At 39.3% G+C, this 25,583-nt stretch overlaps 1 protein-coding gene across 4 annotated transcripts in view; it reads left to right on the forward strand.

The window, feature by feature from the left end:
- SVEP1 (sushi, von Willebrand factor type A, EGF and pentraxin domain containing 1) overlaps nt 1–25,583 on the forward strand; it is a 181,240-nt gene that overhangs the window by 112,942 nt on the left and 42,715 nt on the right. For 2 of the 4 annotated variants that reach the window (XM_055301712.1, XM_055301715.1), the window contains 11 exons: nt 19–220; nt 2,227–2,402; nt 5,328–5,452; nt 6,449–6,572; nt 7,328–7,498; nt 8,463–8,636; nt 9,086–9,205; nt 10,929–11,105; nt 11,881–11,965; nt 12,607–12,798; nt 13,725–13,892. In XM_055301712.1, coding sequence (XP_055157687.1) covers nt 19–220; nt 2,227–2,402; nt 5,328–5,452; nt 6,449–6,572; nt 7,328–7,498; nt 8,463–8,636; nt 9,086–9,205; nt 10,929–11,105; nt 11,881–11,965; nt 12,607–12,798; nt 13,725–13,892 — 1,714 coding nt within the window. The remainder of the gene's footprint in view (nt 1–18; nt 221–2,226; nt 2,403–5,327; nt 5,453–6,448; nt 6,573–7,327; nt 7,499–8,462; nt 8,637–9,085; nt 9,206–10,928; nt 11,106–11,880; nt 11,966–12,606; nt 12,799–13,724; nt 13,893–25,583) is intronic. The other 2 variants (XM_055301714.1, XM_055301713.1) reach the window with 2 other exon arrangements.

Consider the following 25,583-nt stretch of genomic DNA (forward strand, 5'->3'; position numbering starts at 1 on the left):
TTTTCTTATTTGTTACAGACCAGTCTTCAGATTTTAACCTGGATTTTGAAGTTTCGGGTACCTATGGTTATGTCATGCTAGACGGTGTGCTTCCATCTCTCTGGGCTATAACTTGCACATTCTGGATGAAATCCTCTGACATCAATAATTATGGAACACCAATCTCCTATGCACTTGAGAATGGCAGTGATAATACCTTCCTCCTGACTGATTACAATGGGTAAGCAGAAATGTCAGGAAAGACATACTCTGGATCTTATCCTGGCACCAAGTTAGAAATGACATGGGGGTGGGGGATAGAGGAACAAGAGGGTCAGGTGCTCCAGCAGGACAACAGAGTGATGAGTGACCAGTGACCAAACAAAGCATCTGGACAAGTTCTGTAAGAAAGCAAAGTTTCAGCGATAGCACCTTATGCATGAATTATGTTTTGCTCTTTGCTAAGTGTTACCTCATTTGATCTTCACAATGACCTGAAGAACTAGCTTTATAGGTAGCAAAACAAAGTTTCAGAGAGACTGAATGATTTGCCCCAAATCTCACACTCTGGGAGTGGTAGAGCTAAGTCTCAGACTCTGGCTCTTAAGACTGATGCTCTTTCTTTTATATGTCAGAGCCTGCAGGGATTTAAGGATTTCAGTGACACACTGACCCATGGAAGACACATATATGAAATATGACTCCATCTACAATCTCAGGTGTACAGATGATATTTATTTCTCTTTGGGTCAGTTATTAATTCAACAGCAGGGCCCGTCTCTCTCTGGGCAGTCAGAAAGGCAAACCTCAATTGTTTCCCTCCTTCTTTCTCTACTGAATGCTTTTCCTATCATAGATTCTCATAGACTGTGCAAGATGCACAGGGTCTTGCTAAAGAGCCACAGACTTGGCCAGGACTTCCATCACTGTCCTCTGTCCATACTGCTTATCACTGGGCTGTGTGAACTGCTTCAGCCTCTGTGGGCCCTCCAGAATCACAGCTCTTTGCCACATGGAATCCCAATCTTCAAAATAGACAGATTCTGTGGTGGCCTTTTCATCTCAGATCCACCCAAGTTTCTGTCCTGTTGCTGCTGAGCAGGATGCAGGCCCCACTGAGCTCTCTTTCCTTTCTTCAGTCCATGGGACTCACTATTCCGATGGAACCCTCCCCATCCCCAAACCCTATTCTTCTGAACTGACCTGAACTTTTAAAAATAAAATCCAAGAAATTTGCACAAAGCTCCCCTGAGGCAGAATGTATACAAAGAGAGAACCTGTTACCCACTTGAATAGGGGAGGAGGATGGGAAAACACAAAGAGGGAAATGATTGGTGTGATAAAAATACCATTTTTTCCATAAATATCTTTGAATAGGAACTGAGAAGATGTGGAGAGAGGTATGCAATGAATTCTTTTTTTTCCTTATCAATTTTCCCTATTTTTTCTTTTTCTCCAATTGCTATTGAAGATATTTCATTTTAAACTGCTTAGTATCTTTGACATTCCCCAATGTGACATGATTGTTAGAATCTTTTGCTGTTGGTCATCTTTGTTCTATTTATGCTTGCCTTTGGATCGACATAGTTCGTCTGCTATGTGACTGTTTTGGCAATCCAGACAGAGCTTTCTGGATTCTGTGAGACATCTAAAGTTTGTTCCTGGTCTTAGGAAAACATCCATTCTGAAGGAAGGAAACCAGTCTGATGTTTGTACAGCTCTCATTCCTTCCATTCTTGATTCACTTTCTCCGGAATAGACAGTTGGTAAATTATCTCAACTTGGATCAACTTTTCTCATTATCTTAAGACTTTTTCCTACCCCTTCGTGTTTAAGAAACATAAAGTAACTTTCTTTTTTTTAAAGATTTTATTTATTCATGAGAGACATAGAGAGAGAGCAGCAGAGACACAGGCAGAGGGAGAAGTAGGCTCCATGCAGGGAGCCCAATGTGGGACTCGATCCCGGGTCTCCAGGATCACGCCCTAGGCTGAAGGTGGTGCTAAACTGCTGAGCCACCCGGGCTGCCCAAGAAACATAAAGTAATTTTCAGTTAGCTACAATGAAGTATAATTTATAAATCAACCCTGCCGTATGAAATATGACCAAATGGAGAAAAAGATGTAACGGTTTCACTTGAAGTGCTTTACATACAAAAAAAGAAAAAGAAGAAAAATAGTAATGTGGCCCCACAGATGAGATTACGACATATGACTGATGACTCTATTGTCTGGAATCTTTTCACAGCTGGGTTCTTTATGTGAATGGCAAGGAAAAGATAACAGATTGTCCCTCCGTGAATGATGGCCATTGGCATCACATTGCAATCACTTGGACAAGTACTGATGGAGCCTGGAAAGTCTATATCGATGGGAAATTATCTGATGGTGGCCTGGGCCTCTCCATTGGTTCAGCCATACCTGGTAGGTCTTAGCTAAAGGAATATAATTCTGTTAGTTACCAGATGTGGTGGTGCTTAGATAAATATCAAGTTTGCTAGCTTTGTTGTCCTTGGTTCTACACAAAGGTCAACAGTTATCTCTCCCATTTTCTACTCCCTGATTATCCAGACTGAATTATTACAAGCTTTTCCTAGGTGAGCTGTATGACTCTCTGTGTAAGAAATGCATTTGGGGACTTTTAGTAAGACTAGGAAGACGCAGACTGAGCTATCAATGGAAGGTTACTAAACTGTCTTACAAGGAGGAGATGAATTGCTGGTATGTTTTGTTTTGTGATCTTATACATAGTACACAAGTATATCCAGTGTATAAGCTGCAGCACTGCTAAAACGTCTGTCTTTATGCCCTTTTCAAATAGAACTCCAACTTTCTTCTAAGAATACTTTTTAAAAAATGTATCCAAGGAGTTTTCTTTTGAAGGAATACAAAAGCATTAGGTGATACGGTGTTCTTAGTATCATACATGGCATCTATCTAGATCCTTCTATGACAGATATCACATGAAGAGGAAAAGTTGGAGATGCCCTGTAGTAAATAAGGAAACATTCAAAATGTTTCAAAAAGAAGTGGCATTATCAGGTGGAAAGGTGGTTCCTTTTTGTGTCTAAGTATTCTTGTTTTCAGTTCTCTCTTCCCTGGATAGTGGGGTTGCAGGTGGCTTTTATTTTCTTCTTTATTCTGTTCCTGTATCTTATAATGAACATGTATTTCCTTTATGATAAGAAAAAGAACATTTCTATATTTAAAAAAAATTACACCCTGATAAAAGAGTGAAGGTAGGTTTCCTATCTTCCTGAAGATAGGAAACTAAAACACAGAGATTGTAATAGTAGCCAACAAGGTGTGTTGTCTCACCACAGCAGTCAGAGTGAATTGGAGTCCATAAGTATTGCAGAGCTCCCAACTGACAGAGCTTAGTGGATAGCTAGCTTTAGTTTGGGTGATTAGGGCTATTAAAGAGTCTAAAAGCTGAGAGAAGAATTATAGGAAAAAGGATAATTATCAGAACAGGGGTTAGAGGTGAAGGAAGAATTTACATTTGATTTTACAAATATTGGGTTTGAATTCTAATCAAAGGAATACATGCAACTAGAAACATAGGTTGATATCGCTTTATATCAAATTGACAAAGTCGTTCTTAGTGATAAGATGTGATTGGCAAGGATTCAGCGTGGCAGACACTTTTATAGAGTGCTGGTATGAAAACTGGTACAACCTTTCTGGGAAGCAGTTTAGGAACTTTCATCAAGAACCTTAGGGAAACCCTTGGCACATAACCAACAATTCAACTACCAGGAATCAGATTAAAGGAAATAATCAATGATCTGAATAAATACTCATGTATCAATACATTGATCTCAGTGATACTTCAGTACCAAACTTGGAAACAACTCCAGTATCCAATAAGAAATGGTTGCTTAGTTAGTTAGTTAATTAATTAATTGGATTGTTGTGCATTCATATATAAAATAGCTATTAAAACTCATGAAATGAGAACTACCTAAGACAAAAAGCCAGATTCAAACATCATTCATAGTATGATCCTGAGTTGTGTGTTTTAAAATCTCTCTGTCACACACACATACACATACACAAAAAAAAATGATAAAAATAAAATGTGGAAGGAAACACACAAAACTGTTTAATGACTTTTTTTTCTGGATAAGAGGAATTCCTCCTGCTTTATTTTTTCAAATTTTCTTCCGTGCGCATATTAATTTTTAATGATTAATAAGCAAAGAACATAGTTTGGGAAATCCCAAAAGGGGGTTCTACGTGTATCAATTGGCAGGTGAATGATATCAGATGGGGAGATTATTGAAGGAAGAAGAGAGGAGGCCAGAGGTGGAAGCCTGGGTGCATCAGCATCTTAAGAGGCAAGCAGAGAAGAGGGACAGAATTAGCACAAAGGTTCAAGGAGAACCAGGAAACGATGCCTTTATGAAAAATAAGTGGAATCAGCCAGGCCCCTGGCAGGAAACAGGTGGCATACCCAAGTTGGATAACTGAAGAGAGTTTAAGGAAGGGACGATTTTCAAAGATGTGGCCAGAGTTTAGGCAAACTTGCAGTTCTGGAGAGTATTCACCCAGCAGAAGCCATGATGTTCTATAGAGGAAAGCAGCCACCGCCAATCTGTTGCCTGGGGGAGAAGGTATCCAGGAAATTAAACTTCTCTTTCATCCCACTTTCTAGTCTTGGGTTGGTCCTTCCATTGGTCAGGTATGAACAGAAGCCAGAGGAACTGGGCAACCAGGCGGTGTCAACCTTTGAGGGTACAAAGCAGAGTTGAGAAGGGTAGCAGGTGTCTCTGGAGGGGCAAACACAGACCATCCAGACAGTTTAATAGAATGAAATGGCCAGTACGAACCAATGATAAAAAGAAATCACCAGAGGTGGATATAAAAGAGTTTCCATTGAATTTGGCAATTAGGTGGCCACTGGCAAATTGAGAGTACCTTGGAATTGGCGATAGAAGTGTAATCATTGTAGGGTTCAGAAGAAGAAAAGGCAGAGCAGCTACTGGTAGTAGTTGTCATGGAGGGTAACTTCCTGGAAGAAAGGAGGCAAATTAGAACTTCCCTGTTTTGTTGACATAAAATATTACCGGCACATATGTTTATGTGTGGTTTTTATCATGAAGTGTTTGTAAGTCTGATGTAATATTCTAAATAAACCCTCTCTGATTATTTTTAAGTGGCTCTATATACAATATTGAATTTGTCCTTATAGGTGAAACATGCAATTTTTTTTTTTGGTAAGGTAATTTGGTTTTTTCAACAATTTTCCCTGGTACGTTTATATTGCCAATGCTTTCGTTCAGTTAGCATTTTAGGAATAACAGACAATGAAGTCAGTTTTCCTCCTCCTTTGTCTCCTCTCTTTAGGTGGTGGTGCATTAGTTCTTGGGCAAGAGCAAGACCAGAAAGGAGAAGGATTCAACCCAGCTGAGTCTTTTGTGGGCTCCATAAGCCAGCTGAACCTCTGGGACTATGTCCTGTCTCCACAGCAGGTCAATTCCATTTTCAGTGTATGACAGTAATGAGATACAAAGGTACAAACCTAGTAAAAATGTGAACAGACTAACGTTGCCGTATCTTACTGTAACCTCTGGGTTTTCAGACTTGACCACCGATATCATTTGATGCTATGGTCGTAGACTAAGCTGGGCAGAGGTTACCTAAGGTTGCTTTCAATGAATTCCCTCTTCTGTTTCTTGGTGCTGTTTTTAAATTTTATTGGATATGATTATTTTAGGATAATTGTAAATAACTGATCTCCAAGCTGGAGAGAATCAGAGAGATACTGGTTCAAATCCCTTGGACTAGAGATGCAGAAATTGAGGGCTGGTGCAAGATCATGCTTAGAGAGTGACAGAGAGGCCAGCAGTTAAAGCCAGGCTGGAGTGCAACAGCCTGAGTTCAAATCCCAGTTGTACAACAGCCTTGTAGTGATGACTTTGAACATATTTACTCCATCCCTCTATGCTTCGGTTTCCTTATCTGTGAAAGATGAACAGATAGCATAGTGAGTAGTGAAGTTTCAGCAGGATCGCACACAACATGGCACGTACAGCAGTGGTCTCGTTTGCCACCCAGCAAGGGCTTCCTCAATGTCTGCCCTTATTATTATAGGAACAGAACTTGTCTAGGCTTCAGTTTACCCACCTCTACATCAGAGGCAGAAGACAGGAGAATGAGGAGTAGGGAACATCTACAATACCTCATTAAACTGCAGAACTTTAGAAATTCTATGTGGAGAATTTCAGAGTATCTGGCAACTGACCTATTTGGGAGAGGGGATGATGGAAGTGGAGGAGAGAGGGGGAGGGAAGAGACTTATCTGTTACTCCTGAAACCATACTGTTCAAAAGCCGCCTTCCCTTCACCCCCACCCACCCCCACCCCCAGATCTGTGAATGTTTTCAATAGGACTACGTTAAGCTATAATAACTCTGTCATATGGAAACAAGTAAGGTGTATCTAAAGACATGTGTTTACACTTTCAGGTGAAATCACTGGCTACCTCATGCCCAGAGGAACTCAAAAAAGGAAATGTGTTAGCCTGGCCTGATTTCCTGTCTGGAATTATGGGAAAAGTGAAGATAAATTACAAGAGCATATTCTGTTCTGGTTAGAATTTTCTTCTGTAAACTGGCATCTCTTGACTACTCCCAAGATTTTCTAGTGAAAAAAGAGACAGTTCAGAATTCCCTGTGGGTCAAGTAGTGTGTGCCTGTCAGCCTGCTGCTTAACCACTAATTCACATTTTCTTTACCTTCACCCAAAGGATTTATTTTTTAATACTCAAATGCACGCTGCAATAGAGAGTACAAAATTGATTGTGGAAGAAACTTGGACAATGATGAAATCAGATTAGGAAAATAGGATGAGAAGAGGGATACGGTTAATTTTTCAAATGCCACAAAAGCCCTAACCTGCGTGAGATGGGGTACCTGCAACCCTGTAATTCCCAGTGGCCATCTAGAGGCAGGTAGCATAGAGAGAAAAGCTATGGATGGTAGAGTCCACGCACTAAATAATCAAACTCTGAATGATCATAAAATCCAATGTATTTGAAGAAGTTTCTAAAGACGTCCTAGAATTCATGGGTTTTGATAACTTCTAAGTATCTTTCATCAATATTCCTAAAATACCACTTTTTTTTCTTAGAAAATATTCAGCTGACTTCTGAGGAAGGAGGAGGAAAAGTGGTTAACTCAAATAGTTTTTTCTCACAATTTTGCTCGCCAGTGATCTGGTCACGTGCCGCCTTGTCTTAGTAGCAGTAGAGTGGCGCTCACATGCTGGTGCCACATGTGATTTGAGACTTGACCTGGTGATGCTGCCACACTGACAAGCTCTGTGCCTGTGTTCTTTGCCTGCAGATTGCCCACCCTTAGAAGGATTGATACCTCACCTGCGAACCACGTCAGTAGACTCAAAGCCAGGCTCCAAAATCAGTCTGTTCTGTGACCCAGGCTTCCAGATGGTTGGGAACCCTGTGCAGTACTGTCTGAATCAAGGACAGTGGACACAACCACTCCCCCACTGCGAACGTGAGCTGCCTTTGTGGAAGGCATTTCAGTAGCTCCTGACAGTTGTTGCACCACAGGAACATTTTTCAGGAATGCTAGATAAAAGCTAGATACACCGCAGTAGTAAACACGGCAAATACTCATTGAGCAGTTCCCTCTCTATGCAGGACATGGGTGATGAGGAGACCAGCCCTGTGGCTGCACCCCACATGCAACAGGGAACTGCCACGGGAAGGGAAGACTGAACTGGGGCCCGGAGCCCAAAGAGAGATGGGTTACAGGCCGGGTGGGACACAGGAGAAGAGCTCTTGAGTTGAGTGCATCCATTCATTTATTTATCCAACGATTTTAAACCACCTGCTACATCGCTAGACAGCGACCTATGTTCTAGTGATGCAGCGGTTGGAAGAAAGTCTCTTTGGTGGAGTTTCCGCAGGAACAGGAGGGACAGAAAATAATGAGTAAATATGACTTATCATAAATAAGAACAAGGGCCAGAAGTAAAGGCTATGGAGAAAAATAAAGCAAAGGAGGGAAATCCCAAGCGAGGGGCTGGGTGGAAGGAGACTGCTTGTTTAGGTCGGGCGATAGCAACGTTTCTCCGTAGTGTTTATGCTCACTGACATATGTGGTCACCTGTGGCTTGTTTCTCTGCTCCCACTGGACAGTAGGCTCCGCAAGGCAGGCGTGTACCTCTGGGGTTCATTACTGTAACTTCAGCGCCTATGACAGTGTCTAGCAGGACCTTCATAAATATTTCAGTTTTTAATTCATGAATCGCGTGCCCACTCTGAGCCAGGCAGCCTGCTAGCTGCCAAGGGCACAGGTACGGCCACGGCCTGCTTCCACCCCTCCAGGGCTCTCAATCTGTGTTCGTGTCCAATGAAAACGTCCCGTTTAACTCAACTACTAGCTTAACATGAACCAAATGTCCTTGGAGCATTTCGCTCCTAATGTATGGTTGTGCTCTCCCTGCACGTTACAGGCATTAGCTGCGGGGTGCCACCCCCTTTGGAGAATGGCTTTTACTCCGCTGAGGACTTCCATGCTGGCAGCACAGTGACCTACCAGTGCAACAATGGCTACTACTTGTTGGGTGACTCAAGGATGTTCTGTACAGACAACGGGAGCTGGAATGGCATTTCACCATCATGCCTTGGTGAGATAAATCTTGGCAGTACTGTCTGGGTTTATTCTAGCTCCCTGGGAGACAATCATCCCAAATTCCTGAGGCTCTCTTGTGACATTCTTTTGTTAACTTCATCTCATCCCAGTAAGCTCTGGGCAAGCCACTGTGACAAAGCAGCTGTCTCTAGATGTGCCAAGAATATTTAGAATTGTTACCAGGCTCGATACCAAGATTATTTTTAATCTATCTCTGTTCTTCTACTTCCCCACCTATAAAGTGGGAGAATAACAGCTTTTATTGTGTATCTGCAATGTGATCATGACTACTATATTTGCTAGAGTATAGTTTATTTTTGCTATATGAAAATATCTCTGGTGTTATACGTTAAGCAATATGTAATGACTTAAGAGTAAAAACAAGTATTTGATACATAAGAAAAATCAATCAACTTCACTACCTGTAAGCTATCTTCATTTTAGACGTTGATGAATGCGCAGTTGGGTCAGATTGTAGTGAGTATGCTTCCTGCCTGAACACAAATGGATCCTACATTTGCTCATGTATCCCACCCTACACAGGAGATGGTAAAAACTGTGCAGGTAACTAGTACATGTATCATTGGGAAGTTTATTAATTTTTTATTTAAGTATATATTTATTTCAAATGTATGTTATTTAAAAAGACATCATTTTCAAGTGCAAAGGGCAGGTAGAGAAGATAAACCATCTTTAAAAAGACACATGAGTAATAACTAAAGGAGCTTTAAATTAGCATTGTGCCCTTCCCAACTTCCCAATCTCTAAAAAATAAAACTGAGAACCAACCATATCACCAGAAAGTTGAAGCAGTGTCCATATAGTACAAGAATCATAGAGGGGATTTAGAAATACAATCACTGGCCTCTATGGCCTCAGTCAGAGTAAAAAAAGATACTTCACCATCAGTGTGTTTCTTCTGCCTCAGCCACACAGAATTCTATTGTTGAAAAGAAATGGACATCTTGCCATATCACGTCTCTATATTTTGTGATAACTTTGATCAAACAGGCCATCTCTCAACTCACTGATGTCATTCTGCATTTATTGTGAGAAAGCAACTCCCATAAAATAGAAAGTAAAGACGAATTCTCAAAATCAAGTCTTATAATGGCATTCACTTTTTGAGAGGATTCATTTAAAGTTCTTGGCGGAGGAGGCCCCTGGGTGGCGCAGTTGGTTAACCAGCCAACTCTTGATTTCAGCTCAAGTCATGATCTTAGGGTTGTGGGATTGAGCCCCGGATCAGAACCCATGCTCAGCACGGAGCCTGCTGGAGATTGTCTCTCTCTCTCTCCCTCCTTCTGCACCTCCCCCAATGTGTGCGCTTTCTCTCTCTCTCTAAAATAAATAAATAAATCTTTAAAAAAAATACTTGAAGGCCTTGACTGATGGGGTGCCTGGGTGGCTCAGTATATTAAGCATCTGACTCTTGATTTTGGCTCAGGTCATGATCTCAGGGTCGTGAGATTGACCCCTGCATCAGGCTCCGTGCTGGGTGTGGAGCCTGCCTAAGATTCTCTCTCCCCTGAGACTAATGATGTACTATATGTTGGCTAATTGAATTAAAAAAAAAAAAAAAGATCCTCTCCCCCTGCTCCTCCCCACTCAAAAAAATAAATAAATAATTTTAAAAATAAATAAATAAATACAAATAAAGTCCTTGACTCATATGGCCAGAATTACTTTCAGAAAGATTGAATCAATATGTCTTCCCTTTTTGATAATTCAAGTTTTATAATTACTCATATCCAACTCTAGTCCTAAATATCCCTTTAACTTACTTCCCTTCGTAGAAGTGGTGACCAACCCCCAAATTTGCACATAGTAGGGATTTCTGATCCATAGTCTGATTAGAAACGCAGGCTGAGAATTTTTTTCCATCTCCTTAGGATACAGCCTTTACATCAATTTGACAGAAAGCCAGTTGCTTTTAAAAAGTAGGTGTGAAGGTGGGGGGAGATAGGAGAAGCTGAAGTTCTTTTAATAAATGCCCTGGCACCACCCAATAAACACCTCCCTTTCGGCCACATAAATTTTGTATATTTTTGTTAGTCATTGTGTTTCAAAATATTGTAGTTTGAATGCCTGTTAAATGTATGTTCTGCTCTAATGTCCAGTGTATCCCAAACCCTCCTGTATCTCCCTTCAAAAGCTTTTTTTATTTTTTTCCCCACAAGATTCAACTGGTACTTTAACTGTAGTGAAATTCTTTTGCTATGAGACCTTGCATGGTTGTATGAACACCCACTTATTGTCCCACAAAAACTTTGTCCTCTCTTTCAAGAACCTATAAAATGTAAGGCTCCAGGAAATCTAGAAAATGGCTACTCTTCTGGTGAGATTAATACACTGGGCGCCAGAGTCACATTCTCATGCAAGGAAGGATACCAGCTGGTGGGAGCCACCAAAATCACATGTTTAGAGTCTGGAGAATGGAGTGATCTGTTACCATATTGTGAAGGTATGTTTCATAAGTTCCCCATGTTCATGGGTGTCTGGCAATACTAAGCATTTAAGGTATAGACATGTCACGTATTAGGTTGTATCAATATTCTTTGTATTAAAAACCCAACTCTTAGGCTCATTTTTAAAGGCAATCAAGGTAACCCAGAGGTGCCCTTGGACTACTAAATGTGTGATTTCTTCTTTAAGATCCTAACAGAACATAGTATAACAATATTGGTCTTCCAGGTTTCATTAATTTCAATTATGTATATTATATCAAGGCAGATCCATTTGTGTGTCTTATTTCTTTACAGAGCTGCTTTACTTATAAATGTCTATAGCCAATAGCCCAGCGCTTCAGTGTATAATTTGAATAAATACGTCCATTTTCTGTGAATTACCCTGAAAGTTTTAAACAGGATGACCTCATAGTTTTTAATAAAGAATATTATTTTTGTAAAATAAGTTATTGCCATAAGGCAATAAACTTCTCGGTAATCTTAATTTTGACATTTGGATAAATAATGGAAACTTTCTATTTTAAGGCCATGTATCCATCAATTGGAATTAGCACCTTAAAAAAAAAAAAGGCAGCTCTTCAATGGAATTAATAGTGACATAAGGGTTTAATACAGGCAGTACTTTTATAAAATATGCTGGAAATTGCACCCTGTGATTTTTTTAAATAGAAAGTCAACTATGGTAAAAAAAAAAAAAAAAAAAAAAAAAAGGCTTTTTGTACACACTGTGAAAAAAGCAATACATACTTCTTTTGTTTCTCTACCTTGTAGCTGTTTTCTGTGGTGTCCCAGATATTCCAGAAAATGGTGACATTGATGTATCAGAATTTACCTATGGCAGTAAAGTAACATATAGGTAAGTGTGAAGGTTAAAACTACATTGTAAAAGTCGTTGATGACATGCAGGCTGTGATATAAAACTTAAAGAAAGAGAGAAGAAGATTCTCAGAGGATGGCTTTTAATTAATATGGAATTACTTAAATTATGTGTAGGATGAAGGAATCAAGTTCAATAGCCTAATGGTGATAGTCCTATCTAGAATCCTTAAATCCTCTGACAAGTTCCTTATTATTGTCACCAGCATCATTGAGGAGCTTTGAGAATGGATGCAATGGAGGAAGGTCCTGCAAACTAAGGAATAATCTTGGTTATAAGCTGGAGCTTTGGCTCTAGACCCACTATCTCAAGTACTTACACCAAACCAGAACATTCTCAAAATCAGAATTTTCTGTTTGCAGCTACTAATCCATGACATAAACTGGAGGCAAGCCAAATTCTTAATTTTTCTGCCTACCACTCACCAAGGTCCCTATGGGGAAGATGTATTCAACCTTGAAAAACAATAATTTCAAAGCATGATTTCAGTAGAAAAAAGAAACAACTCTTCCAATAAATTGTAAAGTGTGAATTCTCAACATTTTTAAAGGTCTTGGCACTAATAAAATTATGCAAAATAAAGCAAATTATATTCAGTAATCTCCCTTTATCCTCTTTAGGTGTAATAAAGGATATACTCTGAATGGTGCTAAAGAATCTTCCTGTCTTGCTAGTGGTTCTTGGAGTCATTCTCTTCCTGTATGTGAACTGGTCAAGTGTTCTAGCCCTGAAAGCATAAATAATGGGAAATATATTTTGAGTGGGCTTACCTACCTTTCTACTGCATCATATTCATGTGAGAGTGGATACAGGTAATGTCCATAGACACCAGCCAAGCTTCTAAAATACCCTGTTACTCATTACTTACTCAATAGGTTTCATTTATATGTAACTAGCTGACTTTAGACACAAGTTTCTAAATGTAAAAGATATTCTCAAATTAGTGTGTTTCAGGAAGACCAGCTTATATAGGGAAATATTTCAGCTAACTTTGACTCTGGGAGTGGTAGTTGAGTCACTATAAACATTTAGTCAATTAACACGAAAACAAAAACATGTTTGTGAGGCTTACTACAATATCTGGATTTTTTTTTTTTTTGTACATAAGTTACCATGCTTATACTGAACATTGCATGGGATGTTGCAAAAAGCATATCAGGGCAAGGGCCCAGTTTCTTAATACCGCATGAGGTTGATTAGATCAACAGTGTACGCATGGGTGTATGTGTGTGTGTGTGTTCAAATAGAAGGGACAGTAGGGACAGGCTGTAGCCAGAAACTTGGCCAATGGGATCTGAAGTGAAACAGATGCAGTGAAGAGAAAGTCAAACGATACAGTCAGAATCAGGTAGGCAGACAAAGGTGGAGAAGCCACGCCACTGGGATGCGAGGTTTGTGAAGTGAAAGGAAGAACAGAGGTCAGAGTCATGAGCAACACAGCACAGGTGCCCAGGCTCAGGACAAGGACAGTGTGCCCTTTGACCTCAGCCACTGTGACTTCCTGGATGTCTCTCTGCTCTCACTGGATCCCAACCAGCCTATTAACCCCTTCTCATCCAGGGGCTCTGTCTGTGAGGACTGGAGCCCTACTGCACCCCCAGGGAGCACATTTTATTTTGCAGCCCTTGTGATGTGGGTTTAGCCCATTCATTGACGGAAACGCTCTGGAGCCTGCTCAGGTTCCCTTGCTCCGATAGAATCAGCTCCATGGCAGTGAATAATGGCCGTTCCTTCCCAGCTTACAGGGCCCTTCTGTCATTGAATGCTCGGCCTCAGGCAGCTGGGACAGAGCGCCACCTACCTGCCATCTTGTTGTCTGTGGAGAGCCGCCGGCCATCAAAGACGCTGTCATCACCGGAAGGAACTTCACTTTTGGGAACACTGTCACTTACACCTGCAAAGAAGGGTGAGTGGCCCTGCAGGAGAAAGAAGCCTTGGGAGCCCCAGGGAGTGGACGCGCCCCCAACCATGGGGATGGGCTCCGTCGAATACTAGATCAGGTTTCCTGGCCTCCAAAGCCAGAGAGAGCTTTATGCTCTTATTTCCTGACAGCAGAGACGGAGCATATAGTCTCCTGTGGCAACAGTGGTTTCCTGGAATTAGAGTAATTTATCACAGTAGGCCTCGAATAAGGGACATTGGGCAATGCAGTGGAAACCATCTTTATACTTAAAGATGCAAAAAAGGACACTTGATTAGGCATTTGTGTATTTCTGCAAAACTGAAGGCAAGACTTTGAGTCACAACCTAAAGATGACGTGTCCACAGGGGAACAAAGATAATAAAATTCAGGTTTTTGTATTTTGAATGATCTCATTTCATTCAGAGGTAAAATGTGAAAAGCAAGGAAGCAGATCACAAGGAGCTTTCTAACTCCTTACAAAAGGAGTCTCCCTGGGTGGCGCAGCGGTTTGGCGCCTGCCTTTGGCCCAGGGCGCGATCCTGGGGACCCGGGATCAAATCCCATATCAGGCTCCCGGTGCATGGAGCCTGCTTCTCCCTCTGCCTGTGTCTCTGCCTCTCTCTCTGTGTGACTATGATAAAATAAAAATAAAATTAAAAAAAAAGGAGTCTCATTCTCCTTACAAAAGCCCTGCGAGGTGCAGAGAAAGGGGAGGGGGGGCCTGGGGTGGTGGTCTGCTTTGTCTCAAGAAGGTGATAAGCAAGTGAGAGTAAGTGAATCCCAGGACCCCTGATGTGCATTTCATTGCTTCCCACTGCACCCCCCCCACCCACCCCCGTGCTTCTTCAACAAATATTTTCACCATGAATAGTGCTTTCGTGCTCCAGATTTGACCACAGGTGTTTTTGACATAGTTGGAAGCAGCACTAGCAGAGAGTTGCCACCTTCAGGATTTACAGCTCAGCTCTGTCCTTCACTGTGTGGCTTTGGGAAAATTGTATAGCCTCTCTGTGCTTTGAGTGTACTATATAAAAACAATTTCATTAAAGGTTCATACTAACGGATACTGTGAGAAATAAAATGCCTAGTATAAAGCCTGGCCTACCCAGGTTAAAAAAAAAAAGGCCTTCATTAATTCAACCGACTTTGCCATTATTATGACTGAAGCCCAAATGAGAGGGTAGTTTCTACTCTATCGTAAGAGTTGAAGTTCCTTTCACTTGGATAGAAGACAGTCCTGGTCATACAAGACTGCCAGCAGGTGGCGACAGTTCGGTTTTTAGGGGTTTTTGTTTTTGTCTTTTTGCAGAAAGCTTCTGAGAGTCAAACACTTGGTTAAATAGTTGATGGAAATCCCAAATCTTAACACCTTCTGAAGTGAAAAAGAAATCTTTAATATTAAATTGGAGGAGGATGAGTGAAATAGGGGAAGGGGATTAAAAGTATGCTTATCTTGAGGAGCACTATGTGGAGAATTGTTGAATCACACTCTTGTACACCTGAAACTGATAGAACAACACTGTGTGTTAAGTGTACTAGGATTAAATAAGTAAATAAAATGTCACTGCAGGAGTTAGCTTTTGATGGCTCCATCTCTATCTGGCCCCCACGGTTTGACTCCTTTAAAAACTGCTTCCCAACGAACTGCACAGGAGTATTTGAGATTAGTCATCTCAGTGTTGGTGAAGTCTTATCAACTATACATGTTCCAGATAACAGCCAGATCTTGACAACCTGTGGGATTTTTTTTCTGATTAAACAGGAAATGCATTATCACCATATAAAACAAGAAAATGGAAAATATCTTTTAAAACATTATCCAAAGATAAACAGTGGGGTTTGACTATCTTTCTTCTCAGAATTTTGTCTTTAGATATATTTTTAATATTAGAGATCATGCGATAGATACAAATTAATATTTTTCTTCTTTTCTTTACAAATCATTCACCTAAAATATATCAGAAGAGTTACAGTTCTGCCTAATGTTAGGTCTCTACGTTGTACAAAAGGGTTTTATTAAAAGAAGCACTAAAGGCACTAATTAAAATTACAACTAGTCCATACATTTGTAGAGGGTTTTCCATTCTCAGAGGACTTTCACGTGCATTATCCTATGTGCTCCCTACTATAATAATGGAAGCTTGGCAAAATAGATAGTATTCCAACCTGAGGTATTAGACCACATTATCCTGCATATTCCTTCTGGTCTCGGCAGGCAGGCACTCTGTGGGAGCTTTTATCTCATCAAAAAAATGGAAACCAAATCTACCCTCCTAAATCACGTGCCTGTTAAAAGGAATGAGAACGGTCTTATGAAAGTGCTTTACAGATCCATGGAGTTCTAGGTACAAATATGGCTTTATTTTCTCTGTCATCATTATTGCTATGTACAGTGATGACACTTTAATAATTTAAGGGGAAACTATCTTAAATAGTTAACCGAATTAAGAGTTCTTAAATAGTTAATCAAACTAATCAAATTAGTAGAGAGTATCTGTAGTTGCAAATCACTACCACCTACATTTTGTTCTAAAAGAAAAAAAAATCAATACCTATGAAGAGAAAATTTCCCTTTTTCTGGAAGTAACACTTTTTAGTGAGAGGAAGAACACTGACGCCCTTTGGCAATATCCCTACTCCACTTTGGGATGCTACGAGGATGGCCAGACTAGAAAGAAAACCCTTGTACTCCTCCTTTTTTTCTGGCCAAATAGCTAATGAAGCATTTGAAATATATAGGAACACAGAAAAGGTAGTTAATTAATCTCTACTTAAAGTTACCTGAGTATCCTTTTTTTTTCTTTTTTTAAGATTTATTTATTTATTTTAGAGACAGAGAGCACAAGTGGGAGGGGCAGAGGGAGAGCAAGAGAGAATCTCAGACGGACTCCGTGCTGAGCTTGGAGCCCAAGGCAGGGCTCAATCCCAGGACCCTGAGATCACAGCCTGAGCCAAATCCAAGAGTCGAACCCATCGCTGACTATGCCACCCAGGCACCCCCCCGGGCATCCATTCTTGAGGGAAAAGCACATGTTTAATTTTTGCCATAGTTCTGCTAGCTCTCTTTTTATCAAAGGAATATAGTATTACAAATAAAGCAAAAAGCCATTCTCACCACCTTCTCATCCTCCTCAAAGTAACAAATGTGCATTTTTGTCCCTCCGTATATCTATGTCTCCATAAACTTTCTATTGATTTTTTTGTTTTAATTGCTATACATGTGGAGGCTTTGTGCTATCCTTTTGAAGTTTACCATGTTTTGTGGGTTTTTTTTACATTTTTCTCTATGGATGCATGTAAATCAACAGAGTTCCTTTTAACTGCTCTATGGTATCCTTTGGAAGAATGAGCTACCTGTAAGTTACCCTTTTCCTTACTGGTAGAAGGTTAATTTGTTTCTACCTTATTTGCTGATGTAAAAGTTCTGAAATAAATGTCTCTCACACATGCCTCCTGGTACACGTAAGTTAAGACCATCTCTGGCCCACGTACCCAGAGTTGAAGGTGTTGAGTCATGAAATATGAATATTTTAAGCTTTATGAGATAGTACTTGATATTTATCAGTTGTTTCCTTTATATTTTATTTTGTGTGTGTTTCAAATTTAAGAAATCATCCCACCCCGAGGTCATACTGAATATTTTTGCCTCTCCTGAACGACTCAAATATCTTGGAAAGCACAAATTTCTATCCCATCTCTCTTCATAAACATCCTATCACCATCTATATTTTGCTTCCCTCTTCTTTTACAACTTCTCAAATTAGACATTTTTTAAATATAGCCAGTGTTTACTTAGATTTATTCCCAGGTTTATTAATCTCTCTTCATCACCGTTGCTTTTTGCATCTCATCCCACCCTTTTGAGTTTAACATTTCTGCTTCCTGAAGTATATCCATTATGTATTTTTTTCCAGTAAGAATCAGCATAAATCTTTGTCTGAAACTGATAGTATTTTTCTAGGACACAGATTCATGCCAGAGACTCAGCTATTACTCTGTTTCAACTCCAGAGTTTTATTTCCTGTCATCTCCTCTTCCCTTCTCCGTCTAATCCGATGGCAGTCACAGCATTGGATCACAGGCTCACTTCTCTGTTGTTAATTTCCTCTTTATTTCTAAAGAAATGTGTGCATCTAAAATAACTTGTTATGTTTCATCAAGTGTGATATAGGGAAGGTTTTCAGATTATGGTGTAGCCAGAACTAGGAGTTTTCTCTCTTTACTCCTTTTCTGTTTCTTCCCCCTAAGGAACTGATTGGTGTAGGCCAACATCCTCTGTGTCCGCTATTCTGGGATGGCATCACTGTATTCAAGTCATGGCTTTTGTGCAGTGGGCCTATTTGTGCAATGGACCTGACGTCTCCTTTGGCTTCCTGAGATGCTGTTGGCCTGAAACGAGGATTAGGGCCTCTTTGCCTCTCCAGCCATTTCAACTCCCACTGCCCTGAACACTCTGTGAGCCACCCCAGCCTTCTTCTCATGTGCACACACACATTCTTACTTTGGTCCCAATGTTGTTTCTTCTCATATTGTTGTTGTGCTTTGCCCAGACCTTCCCTTGAAATAAGGGGGAAAGAATCGATCTCAACTTCAGGTTGGAAGAGCAAATACTTTAGGAGACACGAGTAATAAGATAATTGCCAGGGAAGGAGAGAAGCAAAAAGTACACCTCTTGCCCTAAAATTGGCCTTCCACCTTTACCTGTTACCAAAACACAGGGCTGGAAGTTTTCAGCTGTTTGCCTAAATTAATAAAGTGATAACTTGTTTCCCATTTCCCTTTTCATCCTTATGTGTTTACTCTCTTGGTGAGAAGCTCAGAGGGAAGGAAGGGTCATCAAAATCCTAAAACCCTCATAGAAGGTTCCCCCTTGATTCTTCTTAAATGTAGATTTTTAAATGCAATTACTGAATGTACTAAGATAAATTTTTTGATCATTTTTAGCTGAAAACAGAATTAACTGCTGACACTGATATCTACTTTCCACTGCTTTAAGTTGTGACTCTTTAAATATCTAGTATGCTGCTCTTTTAAGGCTCTTACAAGGTTCTTTTAAAAAGACAGGAGCTGATGGTCCACTGGGGAGCTCTCTCATAAAGCTTCCCACATGCTCATTAGTTGGCTTCCACTCAGTGTGTCAATCAAATCACTGAAAATTGTATCTGAAGATTATTCTGCCCATTTTCAAAGAATTTTTCATTATTATTCCAGAAATATGCTAATTAATTGCTGCAAGTTCATCCTGAAATATGTCCTCTGTAGCATCACTGTAATATCAATGGGCCATTTTTCTTTGGAGTTATGGCATAGGACAATTTTTTTAATAATGTGTATGGCCTGATTTTTTTTTTGAAGGGAGATTTTATTTTATTTTTTTATTTTATTTTATTTTATTTTATTTTATTTTATTTTATTTTATTTTATTTTATTTTATTATTATTTCTTCATGAGAAACACATAGAGAAAGAGGCAGACACATAGGCAGAGGGAAAAGCAGGCTTTCTGTGGGGAGCCTGATGCAGAACCCCATCTCAGGACCCTGGGATCATGACCTGAGCTGAAGACAGATGCTTAACCACTGAGCCACCCAGGTGCCCCTATATGGCCTGATTTTAAATAATAGTCTGCAATAGCATTCCCAGTGTCTCTTGAATGAGAATACAAAATGCCACAGAATAAAATTAAATATTCCAGCATTTTAGATTTGTACCAGTTCCAGTTTTTCTGCTTTGGTAGCCAATGTTTATAGGATGAATGTCATCATCTCTACAAAACTTTATCATTTTTTTAAAAATGATTCTTTTTTTTTTTTGAGACAGAGCAAGGAAAATTGTGTGAGCAGGGAGGGGCAAAGTGAGAAGGGGCAAATCTCAGGCAGACTCCACACCCAGTGTGGAGCCCATTTCAGGGCTCACTCTCACGGCCCTGAGATCATGACCTGAACCGAAGTCAAGAGTCAGACACTTAACCAACTGAGTCACCAAGTACCTCAAATGATTCTTTTAAACAAATAAGCAGGTAAAATATGTTCTGCAGATATTGTAACACACCCTGAGATGTCTAACATAAGGAAATAATACAGCACTTGGATCAGAGGCCAGTCATAGTTCAATCTAGGCAATAGCTAACAATTCCTCACTTTTTGTCATTTGGAAAATATGTACTGCTTTACCACCTTCAAAGACTAACTGATGCATTTTGGAAGATGGTTATTTTTAATAACCCTCAGTTGCCATCTTAACTGAGTACTTCATCTAGTCTAAGGTTCTGGTTCTACCTCTTGAAATCACTCAGTGTACATTTCTCTGCACCTGTGAAATCCCAGCCATTCAAGTGTTCACAGCTTGATCCTGAGATTCTACAAATGAATCAGTAGAGCCAAGTGGGAGGCTTCTGTGAAAGATCCCAGCCCTTCCCACAGCTCCCGACTGAGAAATGATCTCTCACTTTGGTGCAGGGAGACAGACATTTCAGCCAGTTCAGCCTCCAATCTGTACTTCTTTCGCATAAATGAACATGACTCTGAGTCTGTTCCTCTCGGAATCATTCTGAGCCTATTCCAGTAGGTCTGTAGTCCATTTTTTTTTTAAAAAAAGATGTTATTTATTCATTTGAGATAGAGCACAAGCAAGGGGAGTGGGAGAGGGAGAAGTGGGCTCCCCTGCTGATTAGGGAGCCCAACGCAGGTCTCAATCCCAGGACCCTGGGATCATGACCTGAGCCGAAGGCAGACATCCAACCAGCTGAGCCATTTTCAATTACAGTACCCAAAGCTGAATATGCACATTGACACATGCAAGTTAGAATATAGCAGAGATAAAAATGCCACATCTAGGGGCTGACATATACACACATACAGAGGCAATAATTTATTTCATTTCTCATCTTCTCTTTCCAAATAAATGAGTTTAGAAATGCAGTCACCCTTTCAAGATGCCGCCATTGACTCATTCAACTTACTCTCAATTAAACCCAAAGTCTTTCATGTGATAAACTGGGTTTTTCATTTGTGTGGTTTTTCTTTACTGTGAATATGCAGTACATTCCGTCTTATCTTTGTTAAATATTACCTTGTAAGATTAGAACATTGAACTGGATCGTAAACACCCTATTCCCCACCCTACAGTTATGTGTTGCTTATAAACTGATGGATGTGGGGTTTAAGGACAGTTTTATGGCATTCATAAGAAATGAAACTCTCAACGAGGCTATTTCTATTAACCAGTATTCTTTGGGTCATCCAGTTAATAAACCACTTAAGTATCTTTCTGTTCTAGTGACATTTTGCCTGCTAAAATCTTATGAGAGTCCTTGTAAAAGAAACTGTCAAAAACTATTTCCAGTTTACCTGTGCCTGCCACATCTCTATCCATCAACCACCACAACCTGTCAAAACACACAAATCCTAGTGACTGCCACTTCCTTGTTCAGGTGTTCAGATGCTGTTCCTAATTATTTGTAAATTCCCCTTATGCCCCAGCCATATCATACTCCAAGCTCTTTGTTCATGTTATTTTTCTGTCTTGAAAAATACTTTTACTCTCTTTTCTATTCTTTTCTATTCTTCTTATCTCATGACTTTTCTACTCTTCTTATCTCATGACTCCTCAAAAGCCATTTCCACAGGGAAGGCTTTCTTTCCCTCTCCATTCTTCAGATAGAATTAATCATTTCCTCTTTAAGCAACTGCTATAGGTGTAAAGGGGCCCACAGTGCAGCAGCCAGTAGGTGGGGTAAGGAGGGCAGGATGGACATAGATGTGGAAACAAGCAAATGCGCTAGCATTGCATTATGCACTAAGGAAGTGACTCTAGCCCATAGCATGATCCTTAACAATTATTTAATGAAAGACTAAATGTCAAGAGTCTCTATAAATGGAACTTCTACTCAGAACACATTCTATACAGGAACAGTAGAATCTGGGATAATGGATTTTTTGATAGTAAGATCATGATGCCTTTAGCATCTTGTATGTCCTCCTGTATCCTCCTAGACAGAAACCATTTAAAAACTTATTAAGTTTGAATTCTAATAGAAAGAGCAGAGCTTATCCTTAACAATGAACCTGCAGCAGACCCTAATTAGAGACTGCACATAGTTGTCAGGGATGTCTATGAGTATTTCGAGACCTCTTCTGTCCAAAGCAGGATATATGGCCATAGGTAGGATGCATGCACACGTTTCTGCTGATGCTCTTCTATTTTCTTGATCTTTCTGCTTCCTGTGGATCTCATGAATCTGGCCAGTGAGGGGGATGAACTCTAACCTCTCTATCATAGCAGATCCCCTATAAAACTAAAAGGAACCTTAGGAGAAATGTTTGCTAACTAATGACATAAGAATCTTTGCTGAAAGGTGGGTCAAATAATTTGTACTAGATGATTCTGCAGTGCAGTTTCCACAGGATACCCACAAATTGTGATCCACCTCATTTTAAAAAGATAAAAGGAAGGAAACAGAACAATGTCAAGGAAAAGGTATAATTGTTGGAATCTGGTAAATCAAATTCAGATTTTTTAATTCAGTTGTATGTAATTGTGTGGCTCCGGACAGGTCTATTAGCCTGTGGAACCACCATTCACTCATCTGTAAAATGAAGAAATTAATATGTCTTAACAGAATTAAATTAGGTGCCAAATTATTTTAATACCCTTATCCTTCATTAGTATCAAAATGACAGATGGCTCAGGTGTTAGACATTCCTTTAAAATTCTGTCATTTTTCTCTTCAGTAAGAAAGCGAGAACAAATCAAGAATGAATCACATGTAGTTATTCTAATACTACATATCGTAATATTTTGTTCTCCTGCATTGCAAGAGCACTTGAGAATAATTCAAGATTTTTGCAAGTCATCAATCTATCACCCTCTGTGGGAAAATACCTGTCAAAGGCAGAAAGAAAGACTGAGAGTTATTAAGCTAAATTGATTCATCCTTGTTGAATAGCAGAGCCATACACAGAACACAGCTCGAAATGCTAACACTCAGTTGGGTAAGGGTTTAGGTAACACAGAAGACTAGAATTACAATCATTGCTTTGAATTTCATTGAATTTAAGTAAATGCATGAGTTATGTGTGGGAAACCTATGGGGTTTTTTTTTTTAGTGCTTTTGTTTCAAATACTAGTGATGAAATCAACTAAAACCATCTATTGACAGATGACGTTCTAAATGTATACTGAGTCATATTTATTTTTAAAGAACTGTAATTTTTAGAGATCCTTAAATAGCAAAAAAATTTTAAATCCACTTCCCTTTCTAAACAAGCATTATATTAATATCAGGATGCATTTCTATATCTTAAATGAAGGTCATTTGATCCTTACTAGTAAGCTCAGTATTCAAACAGTAAATATTTCCTTTTATTTCCAAGTTTTTATTTAAAGTCCAGTTAGTTAACATACTGTAAGTAGTGTCAATGAAAGTATCAGATGTGGAATTTAGTGATTCAATACACACATACAACACCCAGGGCTTATCACAAGTGCTCTCCTTACTCCCCATCATCTGTTTCACTCATGCCCCCGCCCGTCTCCCCTCTGGTGACCATCAGTTTGTTCTTTATAGTTAAGGGTCTGTTTCTTGGTTTCTCTCTCTCTTTTTTCTCCCTTATGTTCATTTGATTTGTTTTTTAAATTCCACATATGGGTGAAATCATATGGTATTTGTCTTTCTCTCACTGACTTATTTCACTTAACAGAATATTCTAGTTCCATACATGTAGTTGCAGATAGCAAGATCTTGTTCTTTGTTATGGCTAATATTCCACTGTCTATGTATATACCATATCTTCTTTATCCATTCTTCAGTCAGGGGACATTTGGGCTCTTGCAATAATTTGGCTATTGTTGATAATGCTGCTATCAACATCAGGGTGCATGTATCCCTTTGAATTAGTATTTTTATAAATCCTTTGGGTAAATACAGGGCAGTGCAATTGCTGGATGGGAGGATAGCTCTATTTTTAACTTTTTGACTATATTTTTATATTTTTAACTATATTTCAGAATGGCCGCACCAATTTGCATTTCCACCAACAGTAGAAGAGGGTTCCCCCTTCTTTGCATCCTCACCAACACCTGTTGTTTCCTGTATTGTTAGTTTTCGCCATTCTGACAGGTGTGAGATGGTATCTCATTGTAGTTTTGATTTGTATTTCCCTGATGATGAGTGATGTTGAGAATCTTTCCATGTGTATGGCCATCTATATGTCTTCTTTGGGGAAATGTCTATTTGTGTCTTCTGCCCGTGGTTTAACTGGATTATTTGTTTTTTGGGGTGTTGATTTATATAAGTTCTTTATATATTTAGGATAGTAACCCTTTATTGGATTTGTCATTTGCAAACATCTTCTCCCATTCCATAGGTTGCCTTTTAGTTTTGTTGATGTTTCCTTCACTACACAGAGCTTTTTTATTTTCATGTAGTCCCAGTAATTTATTTTTGCTTTTGTTTCTCTTGCCCAAGGGGTCCCACCTAGAAAACTATTGCTATGGCTGATGTCAAAGAGACTATTACTTATGTTTTTTCCTAGGAATTCTGTGGTCTCACATTTAGGTCTTTAATCCATTTTGAATTTATTTTTGTGTGTGGTGTAAGAATGTGGTCCAGTTCATTCTTCTGCATGTTGCTATCTAATTTTCACAACACCATTTGTCTTTTTTTCCATTGTATTCTTTCCTGCTTCATGAAAGATTAATTGACCATAAAATTGTGATTTTATTTCTGGATTTTCTGTTTTATTCATTGATCTATGTGTCTATTTTTGTGCCAGTACCATACTGTTTTCATGATTACATCTTTGTAATATAACTTGAAATCTGGAATTGTGACATCTCCAGCTTTGCTTTTCTTTTTCAAGTTTGCTTTGGCTACTTGGGGTCTTTTGTGATTCCATACAAATTTTAAGATTGTTTGTTCTAGCTCTATAAAGAATGCTGGTGGTATTTTGATAGAGATTACATTAAATCTATAGATTGCTTTGGGTAATATAGACATTTTAACAATATTTGTTCTTATCCATAAGCATGGAATGTTTTTCCATTTCTTTTTATCCTCTTCAATTTCTTTCATAAGTGTTTTATAGTTTCCAGAACACAGATCTTTTACCTCTTCTAGGTTTATTTCTAGGTAGCTTATGGTTTTTTGGTGCATTTGCAAATGGGATTGATTTCTTGATTTCTCTTTCTGCTGCTTCTTTAATGGTGTATGGAAATGCAACACATTTCTGTACATTGATTTTGTATCCTGCAACTTTACTGAATTCATGTATCAGTTCCAGCAATTTTTTTGGTAGTCTTTTGGATTTTCTATATAAAGTATCATGTTATCTGCAAATAGTGACAGTTTGACTTCTTCCTTGCCAATTTGGGTGCCTTTCATTTCTTTGTGTTGTCTGATTGTTGTGACTAGGACTTCTAGTACTGTGTTAAATAATAGTGATGAGAGTAGACATCCATATCTGTCCTGACTATAGAGGAAAAGCTCTCAGTTTTTCCCCACTGAGGGTGATATTAGCCATGGAGTCTTTTATGTATGGCCTTTATTATGATGAGGTATGCTCCCTCAAACCCTTACTTCTTAAGGGTTTTTATCATGGATGTTGTACTTTGTCAAATGCTTTTTCTGTATCTATTGAAAAGTTTTATCCTTTCTTTTATTAATTTACTGTGTCACATTGATTGATTTGTGAAT

Source organism: Nyctereutes procyonoides, unplaced genomic scaffold, assembly GCF_905146905.1.
Source record: "Nyctereutes procyonoides isolate TBG_1078 unplaced genomic scaffold, NYPRO_anot_genome, whole genome shotgun sequence".
Lineage (NCBI taxonomy): Eukaryota > Metazoa > Chordata > Mammalia > Carnivora > Canidae > Nyctereutes > Nyctereutes procyonoides.